At 43.7% G+C, this 25,276-nt stretch overlaps 1 protein-coding gene across 5 annotated transcripts in view; it reads right to left on the minus strand.

The window, feature by feature from the left end:
• Positions 1–411: 411 nt before the first annotated feature.
• Positions 412–25,276, minus strand: part of LOC129481080 (uncharacterized) — a 114,985-nt gene continuing 90,120 nt past the window's right edge. The window contains exons 3-5 of one of the 5 annotated variants that reach the window (XR_010120383.1): positions 18,017–18,156; positions 5,960–6,111; positions 412–787 (exon numbers count right to left, since the gene is read on the minus strand). Coding sequence is in view for 1 of the 5 variants with exons in the window: in XM_055275974.2 (XP_055131949.1) it covers positions 11,390–11,455; positions 18,017–18,156; positions 19,892–20,054 (369 nt within the window). In the remaining 4 variants the exon portion in view is untranslated. Of the gene's footprint in view, positions 788–5,042; positions 5,408–5,959; positions 6,112–8,722; positions 8,914–9,923; positions 11,456–16,935; positions 16,992–18,016; positions 18,157–19,891; positions 20,055–25,276 lie in introns of those variants that run through there. The other 4 variants (XR_008657251.2, XR_008657253.2, XM_055275974.2 and 1 more) reach the window with 4 other exon arrangements.

Raw genomic sequence — 25,276 nt, forward strand, 5'->3', positions numbered from 1 at the left:
TATGAAGTGATAATGTCTTCCAATTCTGCCCCAATCAAAAGTGTAACAGTTTAAAGCTTATAATAATCATGTTCAAACATATTCAGATTATAATTACTTTTCTTCTGATAATGATAGCCCGTCTGATTGGATGATTACCTATTTGACTTTGATAAGTCTCAGAGGTCAAAAAAGGGATAATTGCAGACATCTGTTTTCTATGGAAAATATAATCTCAGAAAATAGTGTTTAAAGTGACATCTGCAAATATGTGTTTTAGAAAGAAACTCGTTGTACATTTAAAATCATAGGGAAAAGAAGCAATTCCTAAGCTACTATGTATCACCCTGTCTTTGTAAATAGATGAGTGAGTTTAACTTACTAGTATTCATGTATGCGTAAGTAATTACAAGCAGGCATGATTATATTTTGTACAGGTAGAATTAGAAATAGACATAGATTATGAGAAAGGAATTTGAAAGTGTCTACAATATGGAATGATGTGGAAGACTTTCTCTCTACTTTTGTTTGTTTTAGTTCAATCTAGGCATATATAGGTGCAACCATTTTCTAGGTGTTTTTTTATTTGGAAATTGGAGGTGGAAGGTCTTGTTTCTTTGATTTCTCCTTGGAGATGACCTTCTCCAGTTATGAAGGGGCGTCTGATGAAGGCAAAATGTTCACTCATGGCTGCCATGCTTCTCTATGTAGAAGAGGTGCCAGTTTCTCTCTCGGCAGGTGCATCAGCTTCCCAACCTCTTAGGGAGATGCCAAGAACCTCTCCCTCCCTTCAGCCAGCAGCTGTGTTCTGCCACAAAAAGGGAGAACTGTATTTAATATTCCCTTCCATGCATGATAAAACTTCCTTGGCTTTAACTAATTAACTCAGAATCTTCTCTAATTCATACAAGACCTGGGTTATCACTTTATCCAGATTCAGCTTCCTAAAATACAACTTTCACCCTAGCACTTCCCTTCCCAAAAGACTTCAACCACTCCTCGGTGTCTAATGAAGGAATTCCAAGCTTCTTGGCAATTCAGGATCTTTCATAATTTGACCTTAGCCTATTTTTTCTTATCTTTTTCTTCTACATAAACCTTTCCTTTTTTGTTAAATCCATCTAATGCTAAAGGGTGTTAATCTTTCTTGCTTCTAATCTAGATCTTTGGTGATGCTGGTACATTCACATGGAATTTTATCTTCCCCATCTCTGCTAATTAATGTTTTGTTGGTGGTGGTTGGTTGGTTTTTGCACCTCAGATGCACAGAACTGGATAAAACATAATCGTACGTTTATAACAAACTAGTATGATTGGTCCATGCAAGGCTTCTTTTATATTTATCCATACATATTAAATTTTTACTCAAGTCTATCTTAAATCCTCTCATTTCAATGAGGTCTTTCCCTATATACACAGATATAATGACCCTGTTAAGAGGGCTCTTTCTGTCTCTGAACTATTACAATGTTTATTATGCAGAATGTAGACCACCACTTGCATGAAACATATCACATGCTGCCTGGTACCATCATTGTCTTTGCACATAGCTGCAACCAGCTAGTCACATCCTGCTATGCTGTGTGTGCCTGAGACTTTGCCATAGATGTATGATAGCCTTTACCAAGTTGTATGGTATTACATATTATCTATATCATCCATCTTCCCCCTAAATCAGTAAGCTCCTTGCGGCCAGATTTGGTCTTTCATTTATGTTTGCATCCTAAGTGCCAACCACAGTGCCTGACAAGTAATGTTTAGTAAGCAGTCATTGCATATTTTGAAAAATTAGATTATTAACTTCTGGGAAGCAATCAGGGAGTCACAGAATTTCAGACAAGGAATGGAGCTCATGAGTTATATACCATTTTTATCTTTCACAGTGCCTAGCAGAGTACTGAGCAGACATAAGTCCTTAATAAATACGTATTGAGGGATTGATGCTTAAATTCCTTCAGAAAATTAATGAACTGCATATATTAGGGAGGGTAATCAACTTATCTCAGTTTCCCCTGAACTCGCTCAGGTTTTTTTTTGTTTTGTTTTTGGTTTTTTTTTGAGCTAGAGTCTTGCTCTGTCTCCCAGGTTAGAGTGCAGCGATATGATCTCAGCTCACTGCAACCTATGCCTCCCAGGTTCAGGTGATTCTTCTGCCTCAGCCTCCCGAGTACTTGGGACTACAGGTGTGTGCCACTATGCTCGGCTAATTTTTGTATTTTTTTGTTGTTGTTGTTGAGACAGAGTCTCACTCTGTTGTCCAGGCTGGAGTGCAGTGGTGCCATCTCGGCTCACTGCAAGCTCTGCCTCCTGGGTTCACGCCATTCTCCTGCCTCAGTCTCCTGAGTAGCTGGGACTACAGGCGCCCGCCACCACGCTCGTCTAATTTTTTGTATTTTTATTAGAGATGGGGTTTCACCATGTTAGCCAGGATGGTCTTAATCTCCTGACCTCGTGATCTGCCCACCTCAGCCTCCCAAAGTGCTGGGATTATAGGCGTGAGCCACCGTGCCTGGCCTAATTTTTGTATTTTGTAGTAGAGACGGGGTTTCACCATGTTGGCCAGGCTGGTCTCAAACTCCTGACCACAGGTGATCCACTCGCCTTGGCCTCCCAAAGTGCTGGGATTACAGGTGTGAGCCACTTTGCCTGGCCAAACTCTCACAGGTTTTTGTTTGTTTGTTTTGTTTGTTTGAGACAGAGTCTCACTCTGTCGCTCAGGCTGGAGTGCTGTGGCACAAACTCGGCTCACTGCAACCCCTGCCTCAGGGGTTCAAGGAATTCTCCTTGCGTCAGCCTCCTAACTAGCTGGGATTACAGGTGTGTGCCACCACATCCAGCTAATTTTTTGCATTTTTAGTACAGATGGGGTTTCACCATCTTGGGGAGGCTGGTCTTGAACTCCTGACCTCAGGTCATCCACCTGTCTCAGCCCCCCAAAGTGCTGGGATTACAGGCGTGAGCCACCTCGCCTGGCCACTCTCCCAGTTTTAAAGCAAAAAGAACCATGTCTGGGAGTCCCCTCAGTCCCAGGCAAACTGGGACAGTTGGTCAGCTTAGTTAGAAGTCTCACACACATATCAGGAGGGGGTATAGCTCTGAGGCAGGGTATTGGACTGCAGATCAAGAAGTCTCATGCACATACCAACAATGTAAATGCTAATATTACTCTCTCTCCTCATGGAGGTCTTTTAAGGATCACTTTTGCAAACTTAAACTGAATTTCTGTATATTTGATAGGGACCAAAAGAAAGTTCTTGTGAATTAGTCCGAATTTTAGGGTCTTCAGAATTTAATTTAAAAAAATTATATTGTTATTCCCCCTTGTAAAAATTAGTGTTTGAAATGCAACTAGATTTCACTTCTCAGAGTGGGATTTCTCTTTTGTGAGCTTAGAGACAGAGCTCAACAAAGACTCAAGCCTATGATCTATAGGCCAAGAGGGAATAGGGTAAGCCTATCACTTTCAGGTAGAGGCCACCCACAACTAGGCTGCAGACCCCCCCTCCCCAGTGTATGAGTGGGGGGTAGGGGGAGCTCTTGTGAATCACCAAGTCTCTTTTGTGTAAAACCAGCCTCCTTGGGTCCTCTGAGAAATCTTTTATTAAAACTCTAAGAATTTTCCTATTCTTCATGCTATTCCATTGTTATTCCATTCCACGTCCATTGTTATGGAGGGAATATTTACTTGCTATTGAAGGAAGTCTTGTGGGATGTATAGTCAATAATTTCATCAAGGAATAACTTATCTTTGTACTTTTGGTGGAAAAGGGAGGGAAAAATGTTCTCTTAAGTAGCTTATAAGCTTTTGAAGAATATGTACAAAGAGATATTTTTAGACAAAGAGTATTGTTTTCCAATTTTTAGTAAAAAAGCAGCATAAAAACAAAGTCTGAAACAAAACAAAACAATAGGGGCATGCCCAGAGAATGTGATGGCCATTGATTTCTGTATTAGTCACTTAACAAATACACACACAGAGGATTCATGTTTGTTTCTAGGGAAAGGCCCAAATGGGAATTATCCTGGATGTAACTTATAGGATTAGAGATTTGTTGGCTCTTTCTCTACCAAGGAGAGGAAGAAGAAGAAGGTAAAACAAATGCAAAAATAAGAAAACAAAGGTGGCAAAACTTCTAGCAAAAGCAAATATTTGCCATAGTGGATTCTGGAAGCTTGAAACATTTGCAATTCACACAGTTTATATAATTCTATGTATATTTGCTTCTTCTGAGTTATCTAGGTGAACTAAGTATAGTTGGCTAAAGGTGTTGCCTTAGTCTGCTCCTGTTGTCATAACAAAATACCATAGACTAGATAATTTATAAACAACAGAAATTTATTTCTCACAGTTCTAGAGGCTGGGAAGTCCAAGATCAAGGACTAGGACTGAAGATTTGGTGTCTGGTGTAGGCTTACACTCCTCTTCCAAGATGATGCCTTCTTGCTGTGTCCTCTCATAGTGGAAAAGTGGAAGAGGGAGGCAGCTCTCTGAAGCCTTTTTTTTTTTTTTGAGACAGAGTCTTGCTCTGTTGCCCAGGCTGAAGTGCAGTGGCACGACCTTGGCTCACTGCAAGCTCCACCTCCTGGGTTCACGCCATTCTCCTGCCTCAGCCTCCTGAGTAGCTGGGACTACAGGTGTCTGCCACCATGCCTGGCTAATTTTTTGTATTTTTAGTAGAGACAGGGTTTCACCGTGTTAGCCAGGATGGTCTCGATCTCCTGACCTCGTGATCCACCCGCCTCGGCCTCCCAAAGTGCTGGGATTACAGGTGAAGCCTTTTTTATAAGGGCATTCATCCTTCACAAGGGTGGAGCCTGCATGACTTAGTCACCTCCCAGAGGCCCTACCTTCTAATACTATCACTGTGTTGATTAGGTTTCAATGTATACATTTTGGAGGGACACATATATTCAAATCATAGCAGGTGAGATTCCCTTTTATGCCAGGAAATTGGCCTCCAGCTGACAACTATCTCCACTCCCTGCCATACCTCCGGTCCAAATGATCATAATGTTTTGCCTAGGCAGTTGCAATCACTCCCCTGTGTTCACTTTGCCCCCCCGCAACCCCATCTGTTCTTCATAATACAAACAGAACCAATCATGTTGTCCTCCCCTTTCCTCTCATTCTCCTTCCCCAGGGATGAAGTATTCTGAGGTTAAACACCAAGATCCTTAATATGCTCCTCAAGATCCTGTGTAGTTTGGCCCTACTTACCTTTCCACCTCATCTTGCACCAATCTATCCCTGTTCTTCTGCACTTCACCCGGTCTCATCTAGTTCCTCACACTTTTCGTGCTGCTTCTCACCACAGGGCCTTTGCACATGCTGTTGTTGCCACCTGGAGAATATTCTCTCTCATTCTCCACTGTGTTTAGTTCTTCTGTTCCTTTAGGGTGCAGTTCAAGCACATGAGCTCAGGAAAGCCTATGCAGAGACCCATCCAGGTCAAATTTCTTTATGACATATTCTCCTAAGTCCATGTTTGTTTCATCAAGAGAACTTGTATAGATATGTAATAGTATACTCATTTTTTTGTGATTAAGCAACCTCTATCACCAACTACAAGGGCCATGAAAGCATGGACTTTGTTTCTGCTTTGTATTTCATCCTCAGTGCTCACTGAAGTGATTGGCACATGGCAGCCACTAGTCAACTGCTTGAAGTTTTTTTTAAAGAATTTGTTTCAAGGACTATCCTTGGATACTGGACATGCTAAATAATAAGTACTAGACTTGGAACATAAGAGGAAAATTTGAGCTTTGATTCGATTCTTGTGACTTTCTGGAAGATGTAACTTATTTGCCTTGGTTTCTATGTCTATAACCTAAGAATAAAAAGGCCTGCTGCCACCAGCCTCATCCCATCAAATATGCTGTTCTCCCGTGATTCAGTGCATTTCACAGTGTATTAGTTTAAACCTTAGGTGCTGTAACAAAGAGACCTAAAAATACAGTGCTTAAACAAGACAGAACTTACATTTTTCTCTCTCTCATTTTCTCTCTCCCAGGCCAGTATTCCAGGGTAGGTGTATTGGCTCAGTGGTGTCAGCAACCCAGACTTCTTGTATCTTCTTGCTCTGCCATCCTCAATATGTGGCTTCTCTCAAGGGCCCAAGATGGATGCTCTAGCTTTCAACATAGCAAATACATTTTAGTTATTGTGAAGGGAGAAAATGGAAGGGGAAGATTTTTCATTTCCCTTTAAGGACGTGAACTGGAAGTTGCACATACTACTTCCAATTTCACTCCTTTGGCAAGAGCTGAATCATATGGCTACAGTGAGTTGCAAAGTCCATTGTGTCATGATTTTTTGTTAGTTTGTTTTGAGACAGGGTCTAGCTTTGTTGCTCAGGCTGGAGTGCAGTGGCGTGACCTCAGCTCACTGCAGCCTCAAACTCCTAGGTTCAAGTGATCCCCCCACCTCAGCCTCCCAAGTAGCTGGATTACAGGTATGCGCTAGCACACCCTGCTAATTTTTGTATTTGTATTTTAATTTTTTTGTAGAGACAGGGTTTTGCTATGTTGTCCAAGCTGGTCTTGAACTCCTGGGCTCAAGGGATCCACCCACCTTGGCCTCCCAAAGTGCTGGGGTTACTGATGGGAGCCACTGCGCCTGGCCATGTTGTGATTTTTTACTCACCACTGTGTTTTCCCATTAGACTGGGTTTCTTGAGGTCAACAGTATTGTCTTGTTTCTCTTTATACTTCTTTCTCCCTTTAGTGCCTACCTGAGAGCCTGCTACACAGCAGTCCCTCAGTCATTGCTTATTTAATGAAATAAATCAAACTTGGTATGCGTCTAGAATAACTGACTGTTGGTAAGGCAGATGTTTGTCGAATGCCTGTGTTTTCATGGACTCCTAAAAAGAGCTAATTAAGTCTTTTTGACTTGCTCTGTATATATCACCTTATAAAATTCATCATGAAAACACATCAGGCAGATTTTAACTGAGATCCACATATGGGCTTTAGGAAATGTATTTTTCTGAGGAGACGCTTCATGAGATTTTTCAAAGTAATTTGCGACCTGAAAATGTTTAAGAACCCCTCACACGGATGTGGAGATTTGAGGGCTCCCAATACATTTGCGGAAATTCAAAATGGACAAATAAGGCAAAAGATGGAGGCAGATGGAGGCCAAATTTCATCTATATTGCTACAAAAGTTACTATTCAAGAAATATGGCTTATATGTTTTGACAAGTGGTCTTCCTGATATTGAATGCAAGATTTATGCACATTTACTCACTCCACAGCACGCGGTCTGGACATCCTGTCTCATCCTCTCTCTGTAGGAGAGAGAGTCTGTACTGCAGCAGGCAAGCAGAGCATGTTCCTCTGGGCAACTTGTTCCCCACAGAAGAAAAGGAGAGGAGGAAGAGGCGAGGTGGCACTCACCTAGGTTTTTTCCCCCAAGTCCCCATCATATTAGGTCACTCTTTCTTCCCTTAAATGGGCAAGAGGTGTGGGGAGAGAGGCCAGGAATTTTATGCTAATGAGACTCCTTCCACCTGGAGGGACACATCAGGTGTGGAGAGGAAGGGTTCTCCCTTAACAGTGAAGATTGAAAGACTGATTTCTGGTAATGAGTCCCTCATTTGTTCACAGAAAAACGAATAGTTTAGATGAAATAAGCTCCAAAGCCGTCCACAGGCTCCACATATGGGAAACATTTCCAGTCCTAATACTCATGGCTTACATTTTTGGTCGTTTGGGTTATGTGGGGGGCATACTTAGGCAGTGCTGTATGTCTTGCTTTGTGGCCTCAGTCTTTTTCATCCTGGATCGCAGAGAACTGACCTGGCTTGCAAATTCCTCATCCAGCTGGAAGCAGGTGCCGGGGAGCAGGTGACCTCCCCCATATCTCCAACTCAGGACCACCTGGGGCAGGGGGAGTGTGGAGTTTCACTTGAGCCTTCTCCCTGCTACCTCACTAGCTTACTTAGGAAAAGCAAGAGAAATGGGAAATAGGAGTTGGAAACGAAGCCAATCAGAGGAAGAGCCTCTGGGGAACTCAGGGGGCGAGGGGGACCTTAGTATCTCAGCCTCTGACCTTAGTTAACCCTGTTTGTGGGGGAAAATGCATTTTCCTGTTTTGAGGGCTCTCTAGAATGCATCTCATGCAAAAAGTGAGGAAACTGGGTATCCTATATGCATATAAATAACACCCTTAATCATCATCGACCAAATAGGCTACACTGCCCCCTTATGATGTTTCAGGAAAGCAATCCGGGCATTCCCATGTCCTTTGGAGGGATTTTCCATGATTCTGTAAATCCTTGAGTAATATTGAAGCTCTGTAATAACACCAAGCTACTTTTGCATTTATTCTAGTCTTAGGTTTGAACATTATAATATTAGTTGTTTAAATTTTCATAGAGTCCATGGTTCAGAAGAGTTCTGGGGAAATCATTTAAATTCATCCTTCTGAAGGTCTCTTGATAGGGCTGCAACTTGGCTAACAAAGACAAATGGCCTTCTATCTGATTCTGAAAGGTCTCCAGGGGAAGATTCCATAATGAACCACAGTAATCATGAATTGCTAACATGAATGTGCCCCACTTTAAGAAAACCTGACATGTGAAAGCCTGTGTGGCAGGATAATTTATTGAGATACTAATCTGCGCTTTGTTCTCTGTAATTTGCCTCCCCTTTCCCACCCCCCGCCCCCATGAAGGTAGCCAGTTCTGTTTCCCTTCCCATGGAGGCGATAGAGTTTACTTGTGCTATATTCCTATTGCTTTATTAGACAGATGCACAGAGAAACAGAATATGCTTGCCCATGTGCTAATTCTAAAGTCAAAGTCTAACTCCTCAAGTAACAGTATAAGGAGGCGATGCTCCTTAGAGGATGCAGCTCCACCTGATTCTTCATCGTCAGCTGTGTGTTCTTAGAAAATGGCTTTTATCTCTTTAACCTCTGTTTGATCATCTGTAAAATTAAAGGTTGATTTAATGACATTCAGCTACCTCACTGCTCTTGATTCTGTGGGATTATCAATCTCTTAAGCTCCAACTCCCAGGACAGCTGTGGAACATTTACTTAAAGGCTTTGGAGTTGGGTGGCCAACTTCAGCAAAGGAAACAGTATATGCAATATTTGTGACATGCTTATACAAAAATAAAATTTGCTCTTTGAAATCACATTTAACTGGGCATCTTATATTTTATCTAGCAACCCTATTTGGGGTCACCTGCATTTGGGAGATGGAAAGCTGAGGGAGAAGTTTGTTTCTTTTCATTGCCATTAAGATTGGATCTAGCATTCAAGAAACAGGTTTATATATTTTCTTTCTCTGTAAGCATGTCCATCTTATTTTTAAGTTTAGAGAATGGATGTCTTGGAATGAAAACTATCCTAGCACAATTTTCATTGAAATCTTCAAAATAAATATTTAACATGAAAAAAATAAATGAGACCTGCCCATTTTACTAAAGGCCAAATTTTCTATACCTTATAAAAATTAGAGAGCAGACCAATGAACCCTAAAGCAAGAAGAGACCAGCTCCTCAATTGATCAAAATGATGGAAGTTCTTCTACATCACCTCTCCCAGCGAGGGTATGACTGGTGTTACCGGTGGGAGTTATATTTTTGTCCTGTCCTCAACATTTCTATGATACAGGAAAGCAAATGGAGTCAAAGTTCTGATTACTTTTTCCTATAACACTACAAGCATTTTTTTTAAATGTCCCTCTGAACTCTCCATTCCTTAATTTTGGAATTGCATTGAATGTCATCATGCTATGATTTAAGGAAATCATCTGTAAATCAAAACAATCTTGATGATACAGGTTGGGCTCCCTGTGATTTCTTGACACAAAACAGGTCAGGATCTAAAACTGAATGTGGAAAAAATCATGATTTATATTTTGTCCAATTAGCCCGTATATGACCTTCATGTGAAAGGAACATGGCCTTGGATAAAAAGACTCTCTCACTGATTTATCCCATTTTTAATCAAAGTAAGATACCAACACATGCAGGATGTAGTAATTCACAGTCTCAAGATTAAATGCTGATAAAAATTTGTAGCAGTTTTAGCATCAAATATATCCTCACCCATAACAAGGAGGTCACTCTATTAGTGAGCAGGTCTGGGCACAAAATGGGGAAGTCCATTGTCCAGTTTGAATAACGTAGTGGAATCTAAAGCTTTGTGGATAAAAATGATTGACCCTGTAATGTCCTCGGTGCATCTGTACTTGAAGTGAGATTAACATAAGCATGATCTGCAGGAAATAGGTACCCTTTAAAGATACTTCAGCTGTGTGTGTGACAGAGAGCAGGGCCACGGGGTGTGGTGGAGTAGGGGGAAAGGAGAGAGAACCTGAGAGACTGAGTGAAGGCAATTTACTTATCAATGTTCAATTTTCCTAAATGTCAACTTGATCTCTCTCTTTTCGTACGTTACAATTGAGAAATAGGTTTGATTTGAGTCACAGGAAATAATAATTAAAAAAAAAAACCCAAACCACTGATTACTCTTAATTTGCTTTGTCAAGAGACTTTGCTTTACTTGCATTCATAGGAAGGGCAAGTGGAAAGTATTTCGGGGCTATGAAAGAATGCCAGTGTGATGAGGCTGGGAAATTCGTGGGCATGGTTCAGAACTCTGCTTCTCAGATCCATTTCATAACAACTTAATATGCTCAAGTATTTTCTGAGGGGCAAGACTGTCCTACAGCATAGATTAAGTGGTCCAATTTTTGCCTCTGGGAGAAGGAAAAAATATCCAAGTAGGTAGACAACTATTCAAAAGAAACATTTTATAGATGCTTAACTTTGGCAACGTTCTGATGCTAAGCGGGGGTGGAGAGGGTGGTGCAGAGCTGCACTCTGAAGCCTGGGGAAGCAGGGGCTGGGCTGAAAGCTGGGGAGAACTTAGATCAGTTGCAACGCTGCCTAATCAAGATTAAGACTTAGCCTGTTAACAGGGAGAAGAAGAAAGAGCCAGTGAATCTGACTACATAATTGCTATTTCTTTAAAAAAAAAAAGATTGGGAAAAAGGGAGGAAGGAAAGGACAGGCTTAGACTCTGTAGGTTATTTCTGAATAATGGAAATATTTTTAAATTCTTGTTATAATTAATCAAATCTATGATCTTTGGGAGTAGAAAACTAAATGAATGCATCATTAATGGCTTACTGTAAAAGTACAATCATGCAAATTTAAGTCTCCTATTCATTCCAATTGAAAACTCTAATGATAATAGTTAATGTCTTGCACTTTCACTGTGTGCCAGCCATTGTGTTAAGAGCTTTCCATGCATTATTTCCCTCACAACAACAGATGAGGAAACTGAGGCTTAGAGAATTGAGGCAAACTCATCACGTCTCAAAGCTTGTATATGAAGCAAACAGGAGTTGGGTCCCAAGGTCTTACTCCAAAGTTGTGTTCAATAGACATCATGTTGTATTTCTTCCTCTGCCTCCCTGAAATCGACATATCCTTGTAATCAGGAGCAAATTTTTCTTAAGGAGCCAAAAGAGAGAAGAGATAATTTAGATGATAGGAGGAAAATTGTGGTAGAGCACATCTTTGTCACAAACAGGTCTTTGAAAATACCAGATGACTGAACTAAAATAAATGGAAGAGAGTGTACTTATTTGATGTAGGGTATGGTTTACTGCTATAGAAAACCAGCAATGGCCAAGGGGCCAGTACCTCAAAGACAAAGACCAATGACAGAGCTGACAGGACAGGAGCTTTTGCTCACTGTATTCTAGGATGGGGTGGTAAAAAGCTAGGGCATTTTGTAAGCATCTCTAGATTGTAACTTTTGTCCTTTGGATTATAGAGATGCCAAGAGAAGTAGTACAGAAATAGGGCTTTTCACAATTTCAGGAGATATTTAAGTGAGAAAGCAGTATTTCTCTTATAATACAGGCTACGTAGGTTAGAAATCTCTTCCCCTTTTCAATGAACCAAGACATTGCTAAGCAGTTAGTATAGTGGCCCTGTGTTTAAGTGACACAGAGGGAAGAGCCCAACAGACCTGGTTTCCATCCATGCATCTCTATGAAGGCATATCCTCCAATCTCCCAGACTCAGTTTCCTTATCTGCACCATGGTGTTAGAATGCTTACATTGCTGGGCTGGGTGCTGTGGCTCTCACCTGTAATCCCAGCACTTTGAGTGGCTGAGGCAGGTAGATCACCTGAGGTCAGAAGTTTGAGACCAGCCTGGCCAACAAGGCGAAATCCCATCTCTACTAAAAATACAAAAATTAGCCGGGTGTGGTGGTGGATGCCTGTAATTCCAGGTGCTCGGGGGCTGAGGCAGGAGAATTGCTTGAACCTGGGAGGTGGAGGTTGCAGTGAGCTGAGATTGAGCCACTGCACTCCAGCCTGGGTGACAGAGCAAGACTCCGTCTCAAAAAAAAAAAAAAAAAAAAAAAAAGAATGCTTACCTTGCTGGCTTGTTGTGAGGATCACAGATCACATACAATTGTGGCTGGCAGAGAGTAGGTACTTGATAAATGGTAGTTATTACCAGCCCACCGTTTTTACTGGGTAGGTGAAAGAAGGCTAAGCCAAGAAAGGGAAAAATGTTAAAGGCTGAAAAAAAAAAACCACAAAACACAAAAAACAGAGGGAGGGATAGGGTGGTGGCATCTGGCCTGCGAGCCCCACTGTTGCCCCTCCCAGACTCTGTCCTTTTAACGAGCCATATGCAGCTTCCAACAGATGAGATCTGGTGTCTGCAAAGACAAAGCAGAGCCAAAAGGCGATGTAACACGGAATTAGAGACTGCTTTTCCCTCTAATGAGCCAGCCTGCTCATTTAGAATGCAATGCTGTTTAGAGCCCAGACTGGGCGGCATGTGCAGCCGTGCGCCCGCGCCGTTCCTCACGTGCACATGGGTGGCTTGAGCACACGAGCATGACTGCCAATATCACGGTTGCTTAGCTTCTGGCCCAATACTGGGCGGTGTGGTGTGTGCGGGAGGCGGGGCGCTGGAGCCGCTGTCAAGGACGACTGTGAGAGTCACGCAGCCTCTAAGCTACTTGGGAAATGGACTCTCATCAGCCAATGCTCTCAAGATCTTGCTGGGTACAGAGGTACTTTGGGAGGGAAGTGAGAGAAAGAAGAGATACTAGCTGTTCCCCCAGAGGGCTCCCTGACTACCCAGCTGGAAGACCACACACACACCAGGAACACATACTACATACACACATCATGTGCACCCACCACACAGACCATGCACATACGTATACCATATACCACACGTGTACACACACGCTACACACACATCATATGCACCTGCCATACAGACCATGCACATATAGATACCACAGATCACACATACGTACACACATGCTACACACACACATCATGCGTACATGCCACACAGACCATGCACATACATATACCAGGTACACACATGTTACACACACACATCATGTGCACATGCCACACAGATCATGCACACATAGATACCACACACCACACATGTTTACACACATACTAAACACACATAATGTGCACATGCCACATAGACCATGCACATACATCTACCATACACCACACATATGTACACACACTACACACATGCATGTGCACACGCCGCACAGAGTATGCATGTACATATACCACATGTCACACATATGTACACATACAGACACCAAACACATGGACACACATGCATATCACACACAGGCCACACCATATGTACACCGCACACCACACTCATGTGCATACATTATATGTACCATGCATGTAAACATACATATCTATACATATACCACACAGACACACACTATGCACATAACTACCACACACAGACCACAGACATATGCATGCACACATATCACACACTGCATACAACATATGTGCACATACTACATGCACCACGTGTGTGCGCATGCATACCACACAGAGTGCACACCTACCACATGAACACATACTGCATGCACCACACATGTACATACACCCCACACTTTATACACATACCACACACATATGCCACATACAACACATATATACATATCTATATTTATCACACACATAGGCACATATCAACCCCATGCTGTACTCATGCACCACACACAGAACACACTTTTATGTATAGATACCACATAGATATACTACACATGCATACAAATGACCTACACTGCACATCACACATGCACACCCCATGTACATGCATGTGTCACACCCACAATTCTATACATACTGTGTACATGTAGGCAAACACATCATATAAATACATACCTCCTACAGATCACACATATATACATACATAAATATTACATATCACACGAATATATATATACTGCACTTACAGTGCACACTTGTATACACATGCAAACACCATGCAAATATCCCACACAAAACACACACAGGTACACATCACACACGTACACATCACACACATAAGTACACACCACACACACTACACACATACAGAAATCCTCCTATGCACACACACATATCCATACCACAAACATATATACACATGTACCACCCATACCACTCACATATCACATATCACATACACACACATCATACACATACATACATACATAACACCAAGTATATACACACAAAACACCACGCAGCACACATGTATATATACCACATATACATACATGTGCCCCCACACCCTACACACACATATACAAGTTACACACATGTATACACACCATACACATCACCCTCATGCACATACCCCCTACACATACCACACATGTTCACACAGTACATGTAAATACCCACATACTACCCACATATATCATAAATGTCTATATACCCCTCATACAAAACACACCCCCATACCACATACATACACAGCTCCACCACATACGCATATCACACATACATCACATACATACACATGCCACATACTACACACCTGATCACACAACACACACGGTGCACACACATGCAGAGATCTCCTCCACGTCCACACACGACACACACACTCACTACTACACAACATACATGACTTCGCACACAGACCATTAACACAGATGCTAGCAGACACAAATGTGTCTTGCTATGTCCCCTTGCAAAAGTGTACTCCTTTGGGGACCAGGACTCTAACATTGCAGAGGGTAGAGTTGTGTGGCAGGAAGTACCAACTGAACCAGTAGTCATAGAGAGTGATATTAAGGAGGGTCACTCCTGCTTCCATTCATTGATTCCTGGACCCATGTACTTTTCCCACTGGGACACAACACCACAAAGGGGCCTCTGACTTAATGCACACACTGCGTCCCAGAGAATGATGTCCCATCTCCTCTGAGCCAGCATATCAGCTGCCCTTTTCAAGTGAGTTTTCAGGATTTCAAGGCTGGCTGCTTTTGGATGGTGTGACAGGTGATAGAGTGTGTCCCATGGCTCCACCCCCTCATTTCCTTCACTGTGAAGTGGGTCTCCTGTTGGATACTGTATTACTTGAGATGTTGAGACTGTGGATCAGAGATACTGTAAACCCTTGGAGAGTGGTGCTGGCTGAGGCTCTGTGGGCAGACAGGGCAAATTCGTTTTGAGATTGGTACCCATACCTGTGAATTGCTGACTGTTGCAGGATGGCAGGGACCTAGTGTAAGTGACTTGTCACTAAATGGTCCATTGGGCTCCTTAAGAACTAGTGCCATATCAGAGGCACTAGTTCCAACTAGTGCCATATCAGAGGCACTAGTTCCAACTAGTGCTAACAGGTTGTGCATTCAAAGGCAGCAGTATCCAGATCAGCCTTTTCAAGTGGAAGCCAGCAGTTTTGGGTCCATACACAGCCTCCATCTCTGTCCCTGTGGCGATTCCATTCATGTGTTTATCCTGCCAGCTCAGAGAAAGCTGATAACAAAGACACTGGCTAACAGCAGCTGGCTGCATCATTTTGTCTACTTGGTTGTTCAGTACCTCTTCTGTGAGGATTAAAAGTAACACCCATTACTTTTAGTGGATATTAAAGTGTGGTGCAGCAATCTTGACACTTAATGCTCAATGCTATATGTCCACTGACATGCCTCTACCCCAGGACTCCTCACCAATCTTTCAGTGTTTTTACTCCCACGCTTCTGGCCAGCCCAGGAGTCTATAAACAGTCGTCCCCCTTATCTGTGGTTTTGCTTTCCATGGTTTCAGTGACCTGCAGTACTGTGCAATAAGATATTTTGAGAGAGAGACCATGTTTATATAACTTTTATTACAGTATATTGTGATAGTTGCTCTATTTTATTATTGGTAATAATTGTCAATCTCTTACTATGCATAATTTATAAATTCAACTGTATCATATATATGTGTGTGTGTATATATATATGTATACATTTGGTACTATCTGCCGTTTCAGGCATCTCCGGAGGTCTTGGAACGCATCCCCCACGGATAAAGGGGACCACTGTATTCTCAGCTCAGGTCACAGAGTGAATGGTCAGGTGCACTGCTCACTGCTCTACCCATTGAGAAGTTTCCCTTCTCTACTGTCTTTCAAGGCAACTCCCTGAATATGGCTGTAATATGGCTGCCATTCATTTTTGGCTTGCACCTCATATCAAGCCACGAGTCTATTATTTCTGCATGTTTTCAAGCAGAGGCACTCACTGCCTCCGTTCCAGCCCCTCTTCTTCAGGAGGCTTGTGTCGTAAACGACCTTGAAAGTTAGAGTTAGTGTCTCCCTCCAGAGCAAAGAGCAGGCATGCTTACTGCCCATTATAGAAGGTTTGGGTTCCCCAAACTGAGTTTCTTCTGTAATGTAGCCCACTGCATGTGCAGGTGTCACCTAGCATGTTTTTGCATTGCTGTATAGGAAAGAGAGCCCAGGGAACTGGTGTAAGAAAATGCTGATACTCTGGCTGCTGCAATTGTGCTGAGTAATAAAGTTCTTTGTCTCTGACCTTAAATTTTCTGCCAGCAGCCATACAACAGTGTCAGGATAACTTGTTAGCTTACAGGCAGGGTAAAATCTCAGACCCTTCACAGATCATAAACCAACCTTGGGCTTTCTCCTCTTTCTTTCTTCAGCTGGTCACTTGGGACACTCCTTGACAAGAGGTAAGAGCTGGGGATAGTGGATGGAATTGTGGGGGGTGGGCTCCCTGTTCATACAACTTCCCCCATGCCTTTGGTTCCACTCATTTCCATCTTACAATAGACTACTGCCGAGCCTATGTGACCTCATGAAATGGCAGTTTTAAAAGAACCTGGATTGAGTAGGGCACAGTGGCTCATGCCTGTATTCCCAGCACTTGGGGAAGCCGAGGTGGGCAGATCACCTGAGGCCAGGCGTTCGACACCAACCTGGCCAACATGGTGAAACCCCATCTCTACTAAAAATACAAAAATTAGCCAGGCATGGTGGTGTGTGCTTGTAGTCTTAGCTACTTGGGAGGCTGAGGCGGGAGAATCACTTGAACCCGGGAGGCGAAGGTTGCAGTGAGCTGAGATCGTGCTGCTGCACTTCAGCCTGGGAAACAGTGAGTGAGACTCTGTCTCAAAAACAAACAAACAAACAAATAAACAAACAAACGAATGAACAAACCCCAGATCACAGTGGACAGTCTGTATGCATTGTCACTTGATGTTCCATGGTCCAGCATTCCATTCTAAGCATTCTGTGCTCAGGAACATGTGGGGGCTTTCTCAAAAAGCATATAATAATTTTGCTATAGATGGCATAACCTTGTTCCAGAACCCCAGAAGCCTGCATTATTGTTTTCTCACTGGGGACTTGCCATAAACGCCACACTATATCTTTTTTCTAATATTGGCTCTCCCAACACAACAGGGCTTGCTGGACCTTATGGCCTGAGTGGCAGGGCAAGCCTGGATCTGCTGCAGAGCCCATTCTTGCTCCTGGGCTGTCTGAAAGCTGGTAGTCTTCTGAGTCACCCAATATTCTTAAGTGTAGTATTGGTAGGTATGAAATGTGCTATCTCCAAAAGAAGCCGGGAGGCCTATCAGGTGCTGTGCTTCCTTTCTTTGTGATAGGGGCTGCAAGCCATTTGTCTTTTACTTTAGAGATTATATCCTGGAGTCCTAAACACTTCACGTGGTGGCAGCCGCCTGACTCTTCATATACCTTACCTTCTGCAGGGCATGTGTCTTCCCAAGCCCTCTGGTGTATAGCAACCTCTTGTCATCTTGCCCAGTCAGCATGATGTCATCATTGTAATGGATCCATATACCATTCTGCAGGATGTCCAGAAGGTCCAGGTCTCCTGGGACTGTATTATGGCAGAGGGTGAGTGAGTTTGAAAAGCACCAGAACAAAAACGAATTATAATCAATATCATTTCTTGGTCACCAAATCAATGACCGTGTACCATGTACCTGAGGCTTATTAATATGTTCTGGGAATAAAATCACATCAGGCACTGCAGCTTTGATCAGGATTACTGCTTGGGTAAGCCTGCAGTAGGCAACGGTCATTCTTCAGGATCCATCTGATTTCTCAGCTCTATTGGGGGGGGATGTGATAATACGGCAGGTCTCCAGGTATCAATGCCAGCTCAGAGCTTGTGTCTGATCATCCTCAAAATATCTGATGAATTTCCTTTCCCCAGTGTATGTAGTTTATTTAGGAAAGGACTAGAGAACTCATTATAGTTTATGCTTGCCATGGTTTTATAGTGTCATTCTACCTATGGATCCTGCCACCTCTTAGGTAAATGGGGCCCAGGTCTGAAAATCTTCTCAGACCTGGGAAATAGGTGAATGATGATGACTGTTTATTGGAACGACCACCCTCTGCCTCCTGCTCCTCTGTTCCTGCCTTCTTCTGATTATGGCAGCATCCTCATTGACTGACCATCTCTGTTGCCCCCCATCTTATGTTCAACCACCTTGATCACGCATGCTCAAAATCTGCTTCCAGGGGTACTCTTCTGTTTTTTTTTTTTTCTTTTGAGACAGGTTCTTGCTCTGTCACCCAGGCGGGAGTGCAGTGGCACAATCTTGGCTCACTGCAAACTTTGCCTCCTGGATTCAAGTGATTCTCATGCCTCACCTTCCCAAGTAGCTGGGGCTACAGGCGCATGCCACCATGCCCAGCTAATTTTTGTATATTTAGTAGAGACAGGGTTTTGTCATGTTAGCCAGGCTGGTCTGGAACTCCTGACATCAAGTGATCCACCCACCTTGGACTCCCAGAGTGCTGGGATTACAGGCATGAGCCACTGCGCCTGACTGGTACTCTTTCTGTTCTTGATGGCTTAATGCTAGCTAATTCTCACAGCTCTATTGGGATATAATCTCCTTTTTCCTTATGAAACCCAACCTATTCCTGACTGGAGTATGCTGAAATTTCATCTTAGTTATTGGCCTGGAAGCCAGAATAAGAGATGGGACAATTCCTGAGGGGAGCACCTGTTACCTTGCCGAGGAGGGGACGTTGCTGTATCTTTCTGAATTGGAAAAATTCTAGTTCTTATTCTGGGGGAGCCACCTCTGAAAGCTCTGAGGCTTCAGAGGAATCTAAAGCAACAAAGCCCTTGGGACCATCCACCCAGATGTACCCATCCCAGTTTTTAGGGTCTCATGTTTCCCCAACTAGGACCCTGATTTCATAGGAGATCTGAGTTGGTTTAAGCATCACTGGGGCTTTGAAACTTTAACTATCAGATTCTGAGTTGGCAGCTTAGCTGTGTCTGCTCTTCCAGTGCAGGAGAGAAGAGGCTTCCTATAAACTACCAGCAAGGCCCTCTGGCTCCCACTCTTAGCTTTTATCTGTATGTCAACTGCTCTTGGTTTCTCACGATTCCCCTGTAGGAGACTTGTACCACTTAGTAGCAGCCAGCAAACTCCACTGTATGTGTAGCTCATGTGTTCCCCCTATATCTTTCAGACGTCTGAATCTTTGCACATGCAAAGCCATTCTCCCCCAACAGAATGTTTTCTCACATGAAATCTTAAACAACTGGGCTGCCACTAGGTGCCAGGGAATAACCATACTCCACATACCACTCAAGATGGGCTCCTCCTTGTCAGGGAGGGCCTGAGTAACCCAGTGGCAAAGGCTTATCTTTACTGCCTGTTTCCTCACATCACTCCTGGTGTGTCTTGTATCTACCGAGCAGAGCACGCCAAGACAGGATTGGAGGTGTAAGCTATTTGTTGAGGTAAACTAAAAGAATAAGAGAGGAGCAGGAGTTGTCAGAGAGTCTTGAGACGGAAGTGCCGGTCTGACACCTACTAAAGAAGAGAGGGAAAGAAGAATTGGATAGGAAGAAAGGAAGGATTGCAATGGACCACAGTGCAGTTTTAGGTAAGTCTTGGCCAGGCCAATGGGAAGACCCAAAGCCATAGTTGCTGAGAATTCCACGCCAGGCAGGAATGGATGGGTCCAGTACACCTACCATTCCCTGTCATTGGCTGGAAGCTCTCCAGAGAACCCCACAGTGTATCCAAAGGTGCAGCAGCTGAGGGCTGTCAATCAGCCATGTGCCTCCCAGCAGATCCCCTTAAAAGGAGATCTGAGTGATCCACTTCCATGGCCACTATGGTGATGGAACAACCCCACGTATAGGATTCATGGAGGCAGCCATCAAGGGGAGAGTAAAGCAGAGCCAGCGACTGGGGGCTCTTCAGAAAGGAAAGGGAAGTTGTCCAGGCAGCAAAAGCTTAGGGTGAGGGTTCCCAGAAGCCAACTTTTAACTTAGCTTTCCCCATTCAGCCATAACTTTTTAGTCCTTTGCTAAGATGGAAAGAAGTTAAAGAAGGGCCTTTGGGTCTAAAACACATTAAAAAACAAAATACAGAGACACTTGTAACCAGGGCCTAAACCCAACATTGGCAGGTGTGGTAACTATCGTGGCATCCAAAGCACCGAGGCATGCTGAGAGTGGCAGCCTCAGGGACATCCCAGGTATGTCAGCCCAGGTCACTCACTTGGAATGCCATTTCCCTCCAACTTCCAGTGAGTCTCTCCAATGATGGACAGGAATGTGTGGAAGCAGAATAAGGTAGTGTCACTACCAAGGAAAGATATTGAGGAGGGGGCAGTAACCTGCATAATAATTCTCAGCTTACTTCCCATGGAAGTACCGGATGCCACTGTGGAAATTAAGTGATTCCTGATTTAAGACATTATTGCTTCAGGGTGTGCCTAAGCATGAAAGTCCCCTACATGCACGAATGCAATTCTCTATCTAAATACCTAATTCATTGTCAGGAAAAAATGGGCCCTAGAGAGTTTTTGTGGGTACAAACAATTGTACCCAGCTGACCAACCGACTAAATTCTCCTATTCAAAGACTTTGAGGAAATGAGTCCAAATATTGACAGCAGAAAATTTTAGTGACCCGTGCTCTGTTTCTTGGGCTAGTGGAGACCATTAAGGATTATGCTCCTCTCTAGGCCTACATCTGGCCACTATGTTTCAAGTTCTAGGTTCATGGGATTTCAAGGTTAGAAAGGACCACATAAACCATGCCACGCAATCCACCATGAGCTGAAATGTTGATGACACTGTCATGGAGAGGTACAGACCTGGTGATGACATCACATTTGCTTTCCTTTCTGCTGACCTGGAAACAGCTAAAAGTAGCACTGGTCCATGCCCTGGCTCTCATAACTATTTCTTCTCCAAGGTTTTCTGTGTCCAAATGCCTGGACCCTGTGATTTGAGGTTTTACACATTGTGCATAAGTGTAGTTATCATAATAAATTTGAAATTAAACCCCATGCCAGCAATCAGCTGGTATACAGCTTAGGAAATAGCCACACATTAGTTAAATAAAGCACAGTTAGGAAGCATATCTTCTGTCAAGTAACCATGCAATTAATTTCAAAGTAAAAAATAATTGTATTATCTGTGTCATGGTTTTCTTCATTAGTGCAGATAACTGGGAGATTTTAGTAGTATATTTCCTTCCTTCTTGAAGAAAATGCTTATGATATAATGATGGGGATCCCTCCCCTTCAGGTTTACACTTGGTGGCAGTTTGTAGGAGCTTACATCTGATATCTTTAGTCTATAGGTAAGAGGTAAAATAACAGAAAAGGAACCATGGTTGCCTGGACCATGGGTTAAAAAAAATCTCAGAAGGCCATCAGCACACCCCACCACTCCACGTGAATGTGACCTCTGCCGTACTTGGCCACGTGGAGGTTGGAGGCACACAGGGGCATGCTTTCTAGAAGCCAATTGTTAGAGTTAGGCTGGCCAAGTGGGATCTGACAACGGAGTAACAGAATAAATCCAGGCAGGATAGCTCCTGGGGGCAAGGGCTGAGAGACAGAAAGAACAGCAAGGAGACAGGTGAGACGGCGTGGCCCCGCCTGCTGTCTGGGCTCCGGCTCAGGACTGTTTCTTAAGTAGTGCCACAAGACCACCTACATTTCTTAAGTAGCATCACAAGACCACCTGCATGAAAATCACCTGGAGCGCCGGGCGCAGTGGCTCATGCCTGTAATCCCAGCACTTTGGGAGACCGAGGCGGGCGGATCACGAGATCGAGACCACGAAGAAACCCCATCTCTACTAAAAATACAAAAAAAATTAGCCGGGTGCGGTGGCGGGCGCCTGTAGTCCCAGCTACTCGGGAGGCTGAGGCAGGAGAATGGCGTGAACCCGGGAGGCAGAGCTTGCAGTGAGCCGAGATCACGCCACTGCACTCCAGCCTGGGCAACAGAGCAAGAATCCGTCTCAAAAAAAAAAGAAAGAAAATCACCTGGATTATAAAACTGCAGGTGCCTGGGTCCCTGCCACAGACCTATTTACTCAGAATCTGTGGGAACCAGGCCCAGGAATCTGCGTTTTTAACAGTTCCCTGGATGATTCTTATGAGAATGAAGATTTCAGACTCACTGCTCCAGGCACATTGTCGCAGGGTCGATCCACATGCCTAGGTGTGAATCATTATCTGGTTGTGACAGTCGCTTCACAGAGGGGTCTTCACAGCCCCCACTGGCATTAATATTCACAAAGATCAAATCCAAAATGGATTTAATAAGCATGTTCTTAGTGAGAGATGCTGTTAGGAAACTCCAAACCAGCAATGGGCAAAATCTCTGAAGGCAGAAAGCCTGAAAATAAGGCACAGTTTATGTTTTCAGAACTGGTAAGGGTGGAGCGGCTGTCTTTTCTAGCTGGATGTGCTGAATAAGAACCATGCAAAACAAATACAGTTCCCCAGGGGCGCCGTGCATGATTTATTTCCAGATTTAACGAATGGCCACGTGCCTGGGTTAGTGGAAAATAACCCACAGACTGACTCATCCTTGAAAAGTGCAGTGGAAAAGCCTCTCTCGCTGATGCCATTGAAGGACACTGACCCATTTCCACATCCTAATCTCCTGGTAAACCGGGTGACATGGTGGGTGAACGAGGTACGCAGGCTTCCTGCCTTGCCTCTGAGAACACAGTTTCTCGCCATCCCCTGAAATGTCTATTGATCTGAGCATGTAGCTGATGTCAACACTGATTGTCTGAAGAGAGGCTACTCAATATCACAAGGTCACGACAAGAAAAAAAAAAACTAATAATTCACTTTCCCTGAACACAAAAGACTGGGCGTTGTTTTCTTCCATCTTAACAGTATCTTTCTGTGGCTGCTGAGTGACTCTCCTCCTGTCACTGCCCTTGCTGTGGGATTTAGGTCTTACATTCACTTTTATTTACCTATTTCTCTCCTGGCTTAACTTTTCAGATTCATGTCACAGCGAGCACCTGCTTTATATGCTCTGTCCCTGCTGCAGCCTCATCGCACAAAAGGCTGATTTAACTCCTCAACAGAAAGCCCTAATTTCACAAGCCCTGGGACTTCTCTGAATCATATTTTCTGCCCTAAGTTAGCAGCACCATTTCTCCCATGAAATAATGTTTATTGGTGCTTAATTGATTGAATTGGCACCTGCCTGGCAGGTGCACTGTTGGGCTTCATGAATTCGTTGCTATTTGCAAGGTTCTTGGAGAGGCGCGGAGGGAACATGCCGGAGGGGAGAGCATTCTGGTGACTGTGGGGGGGCACTGTTGTCAGTATCTGCTGCCGGAGCCCACGCAGCACTTAGAGATGAGTCATACAAAGCACTGCACCTCCCCAGGAAGGGCGGCCACCTCGAGGAGAAGTAGGTAGTTTTTCATAACACAGAGTTGGCTCTATCCTTATCTCTGGCTACTCCTACTCAAAATTATAAGGTAGACAAAGTTTGTGTTCAGAGCTACCACTCTCTTCATTTTTTGCATGGTATTTGGTCCTTTGATTCATTCATTCTCTCCTGCCCTCCCACACCCTTCTTTCCTCTCCATCCTCTTTCTCCCTCCTTCCCTTGTGTAGGAAAAACATTTCTTGCTTGCACCCTGCTGTCAAAAAGCATAGGATAAACTGATTTATTAATATATCAAGGAATAAGTGACTAATAAGGCGAACATTCCTCAATAGTATGTGTATGATCAGAGGAAAATTTAAAATCAAAGGAAAAAAGCAATGTGATGGTGGAAATTCAAACACCATCACAGAGGTGCAGGAGACAGTGGAGGGAGGGAGGCTCTCCATTGTTCCTGAAATTACAAGACTCGTTAAATTCCTTCTTGCCTTTTCTTTAAGGTTAATAGAAACCCCCGTTTCTTGGATCACATGTCACAGGTATCAATTTCATTCCACATAGTCAGATGTGTCTGAAACATAATTCTTTGTTTCCCTTTCTTTCTTTTTAAGCCTCCATTCCTCTGGGGTTGTAGAAATTCAATCTAAATAAATTTGGCTTATCTCCCCACCCTCCCCCAGCCCCTTTCCTTGGGGTTGTATTTACATTTGGAGGCTTAGGCAGTGCCAGGTATTGGGAAGGGGACATCTGGTCCTCGGGATCGTTCGCCATCCATGCTGGCCTCCCCGGAGGTGTCCACCTTGCCATCTGGTCTTTAGTTATTGGTTCACCAGGTGGCTGCTGAGTCATCCCTGGTTCCCGACCATGGGCTCTTTGCATCCAGCTCTCTCTCTCAGCTACTTCCGGGACTCTCCTGGGCACAAAGGTGTTATCTGTTTCTGTCACACAATTCTGGGCCTCAGAAACCTCCAAGAGACTGTCCAAAAGCCTTCCTTATTTCTTTGCCACTCGTGTGATCTTACCAGTGCCTCACACTAAGTGGGCACACAAGCACACCATTATTCTGGGGATCATGTTGCCTTCCTGGGCTCCAGCTGGGAACCTGAATGCAAGTTCTTTCCTTCTGCAGGCAGAACCAACCAAGGTGGGTAAGGAGGACATCTGTCATTTCTCCCCATGCCTGTGCCAGGCTAAGCTCCTGAAAGGAGGCTCTGGAATGTTTCTTGGGGACCCACCAGCCTCTGAGTTCTTTCCTCCAGCTCCCTTCCTTCCTTCCTGTGGCCAATCAGTGACTCCTCT

This window comes from Symphalangus syndactylus, chromosome 4 (genome assembly GCF_028878055.3).
Source record: "Symphalangus syndactylus isolate Jambi chromosome 4, NHGRI_mSymSyn1-v2.1_pri, whole genome shotgun sequence".
NCBI classification, from domain to species: domain Eukaryota; kingdom Metazoa; phylum Chordata; class Mammalia; order Primates; family Hylobatidae; genus Symphalangus; species Symphalangus syndactylus.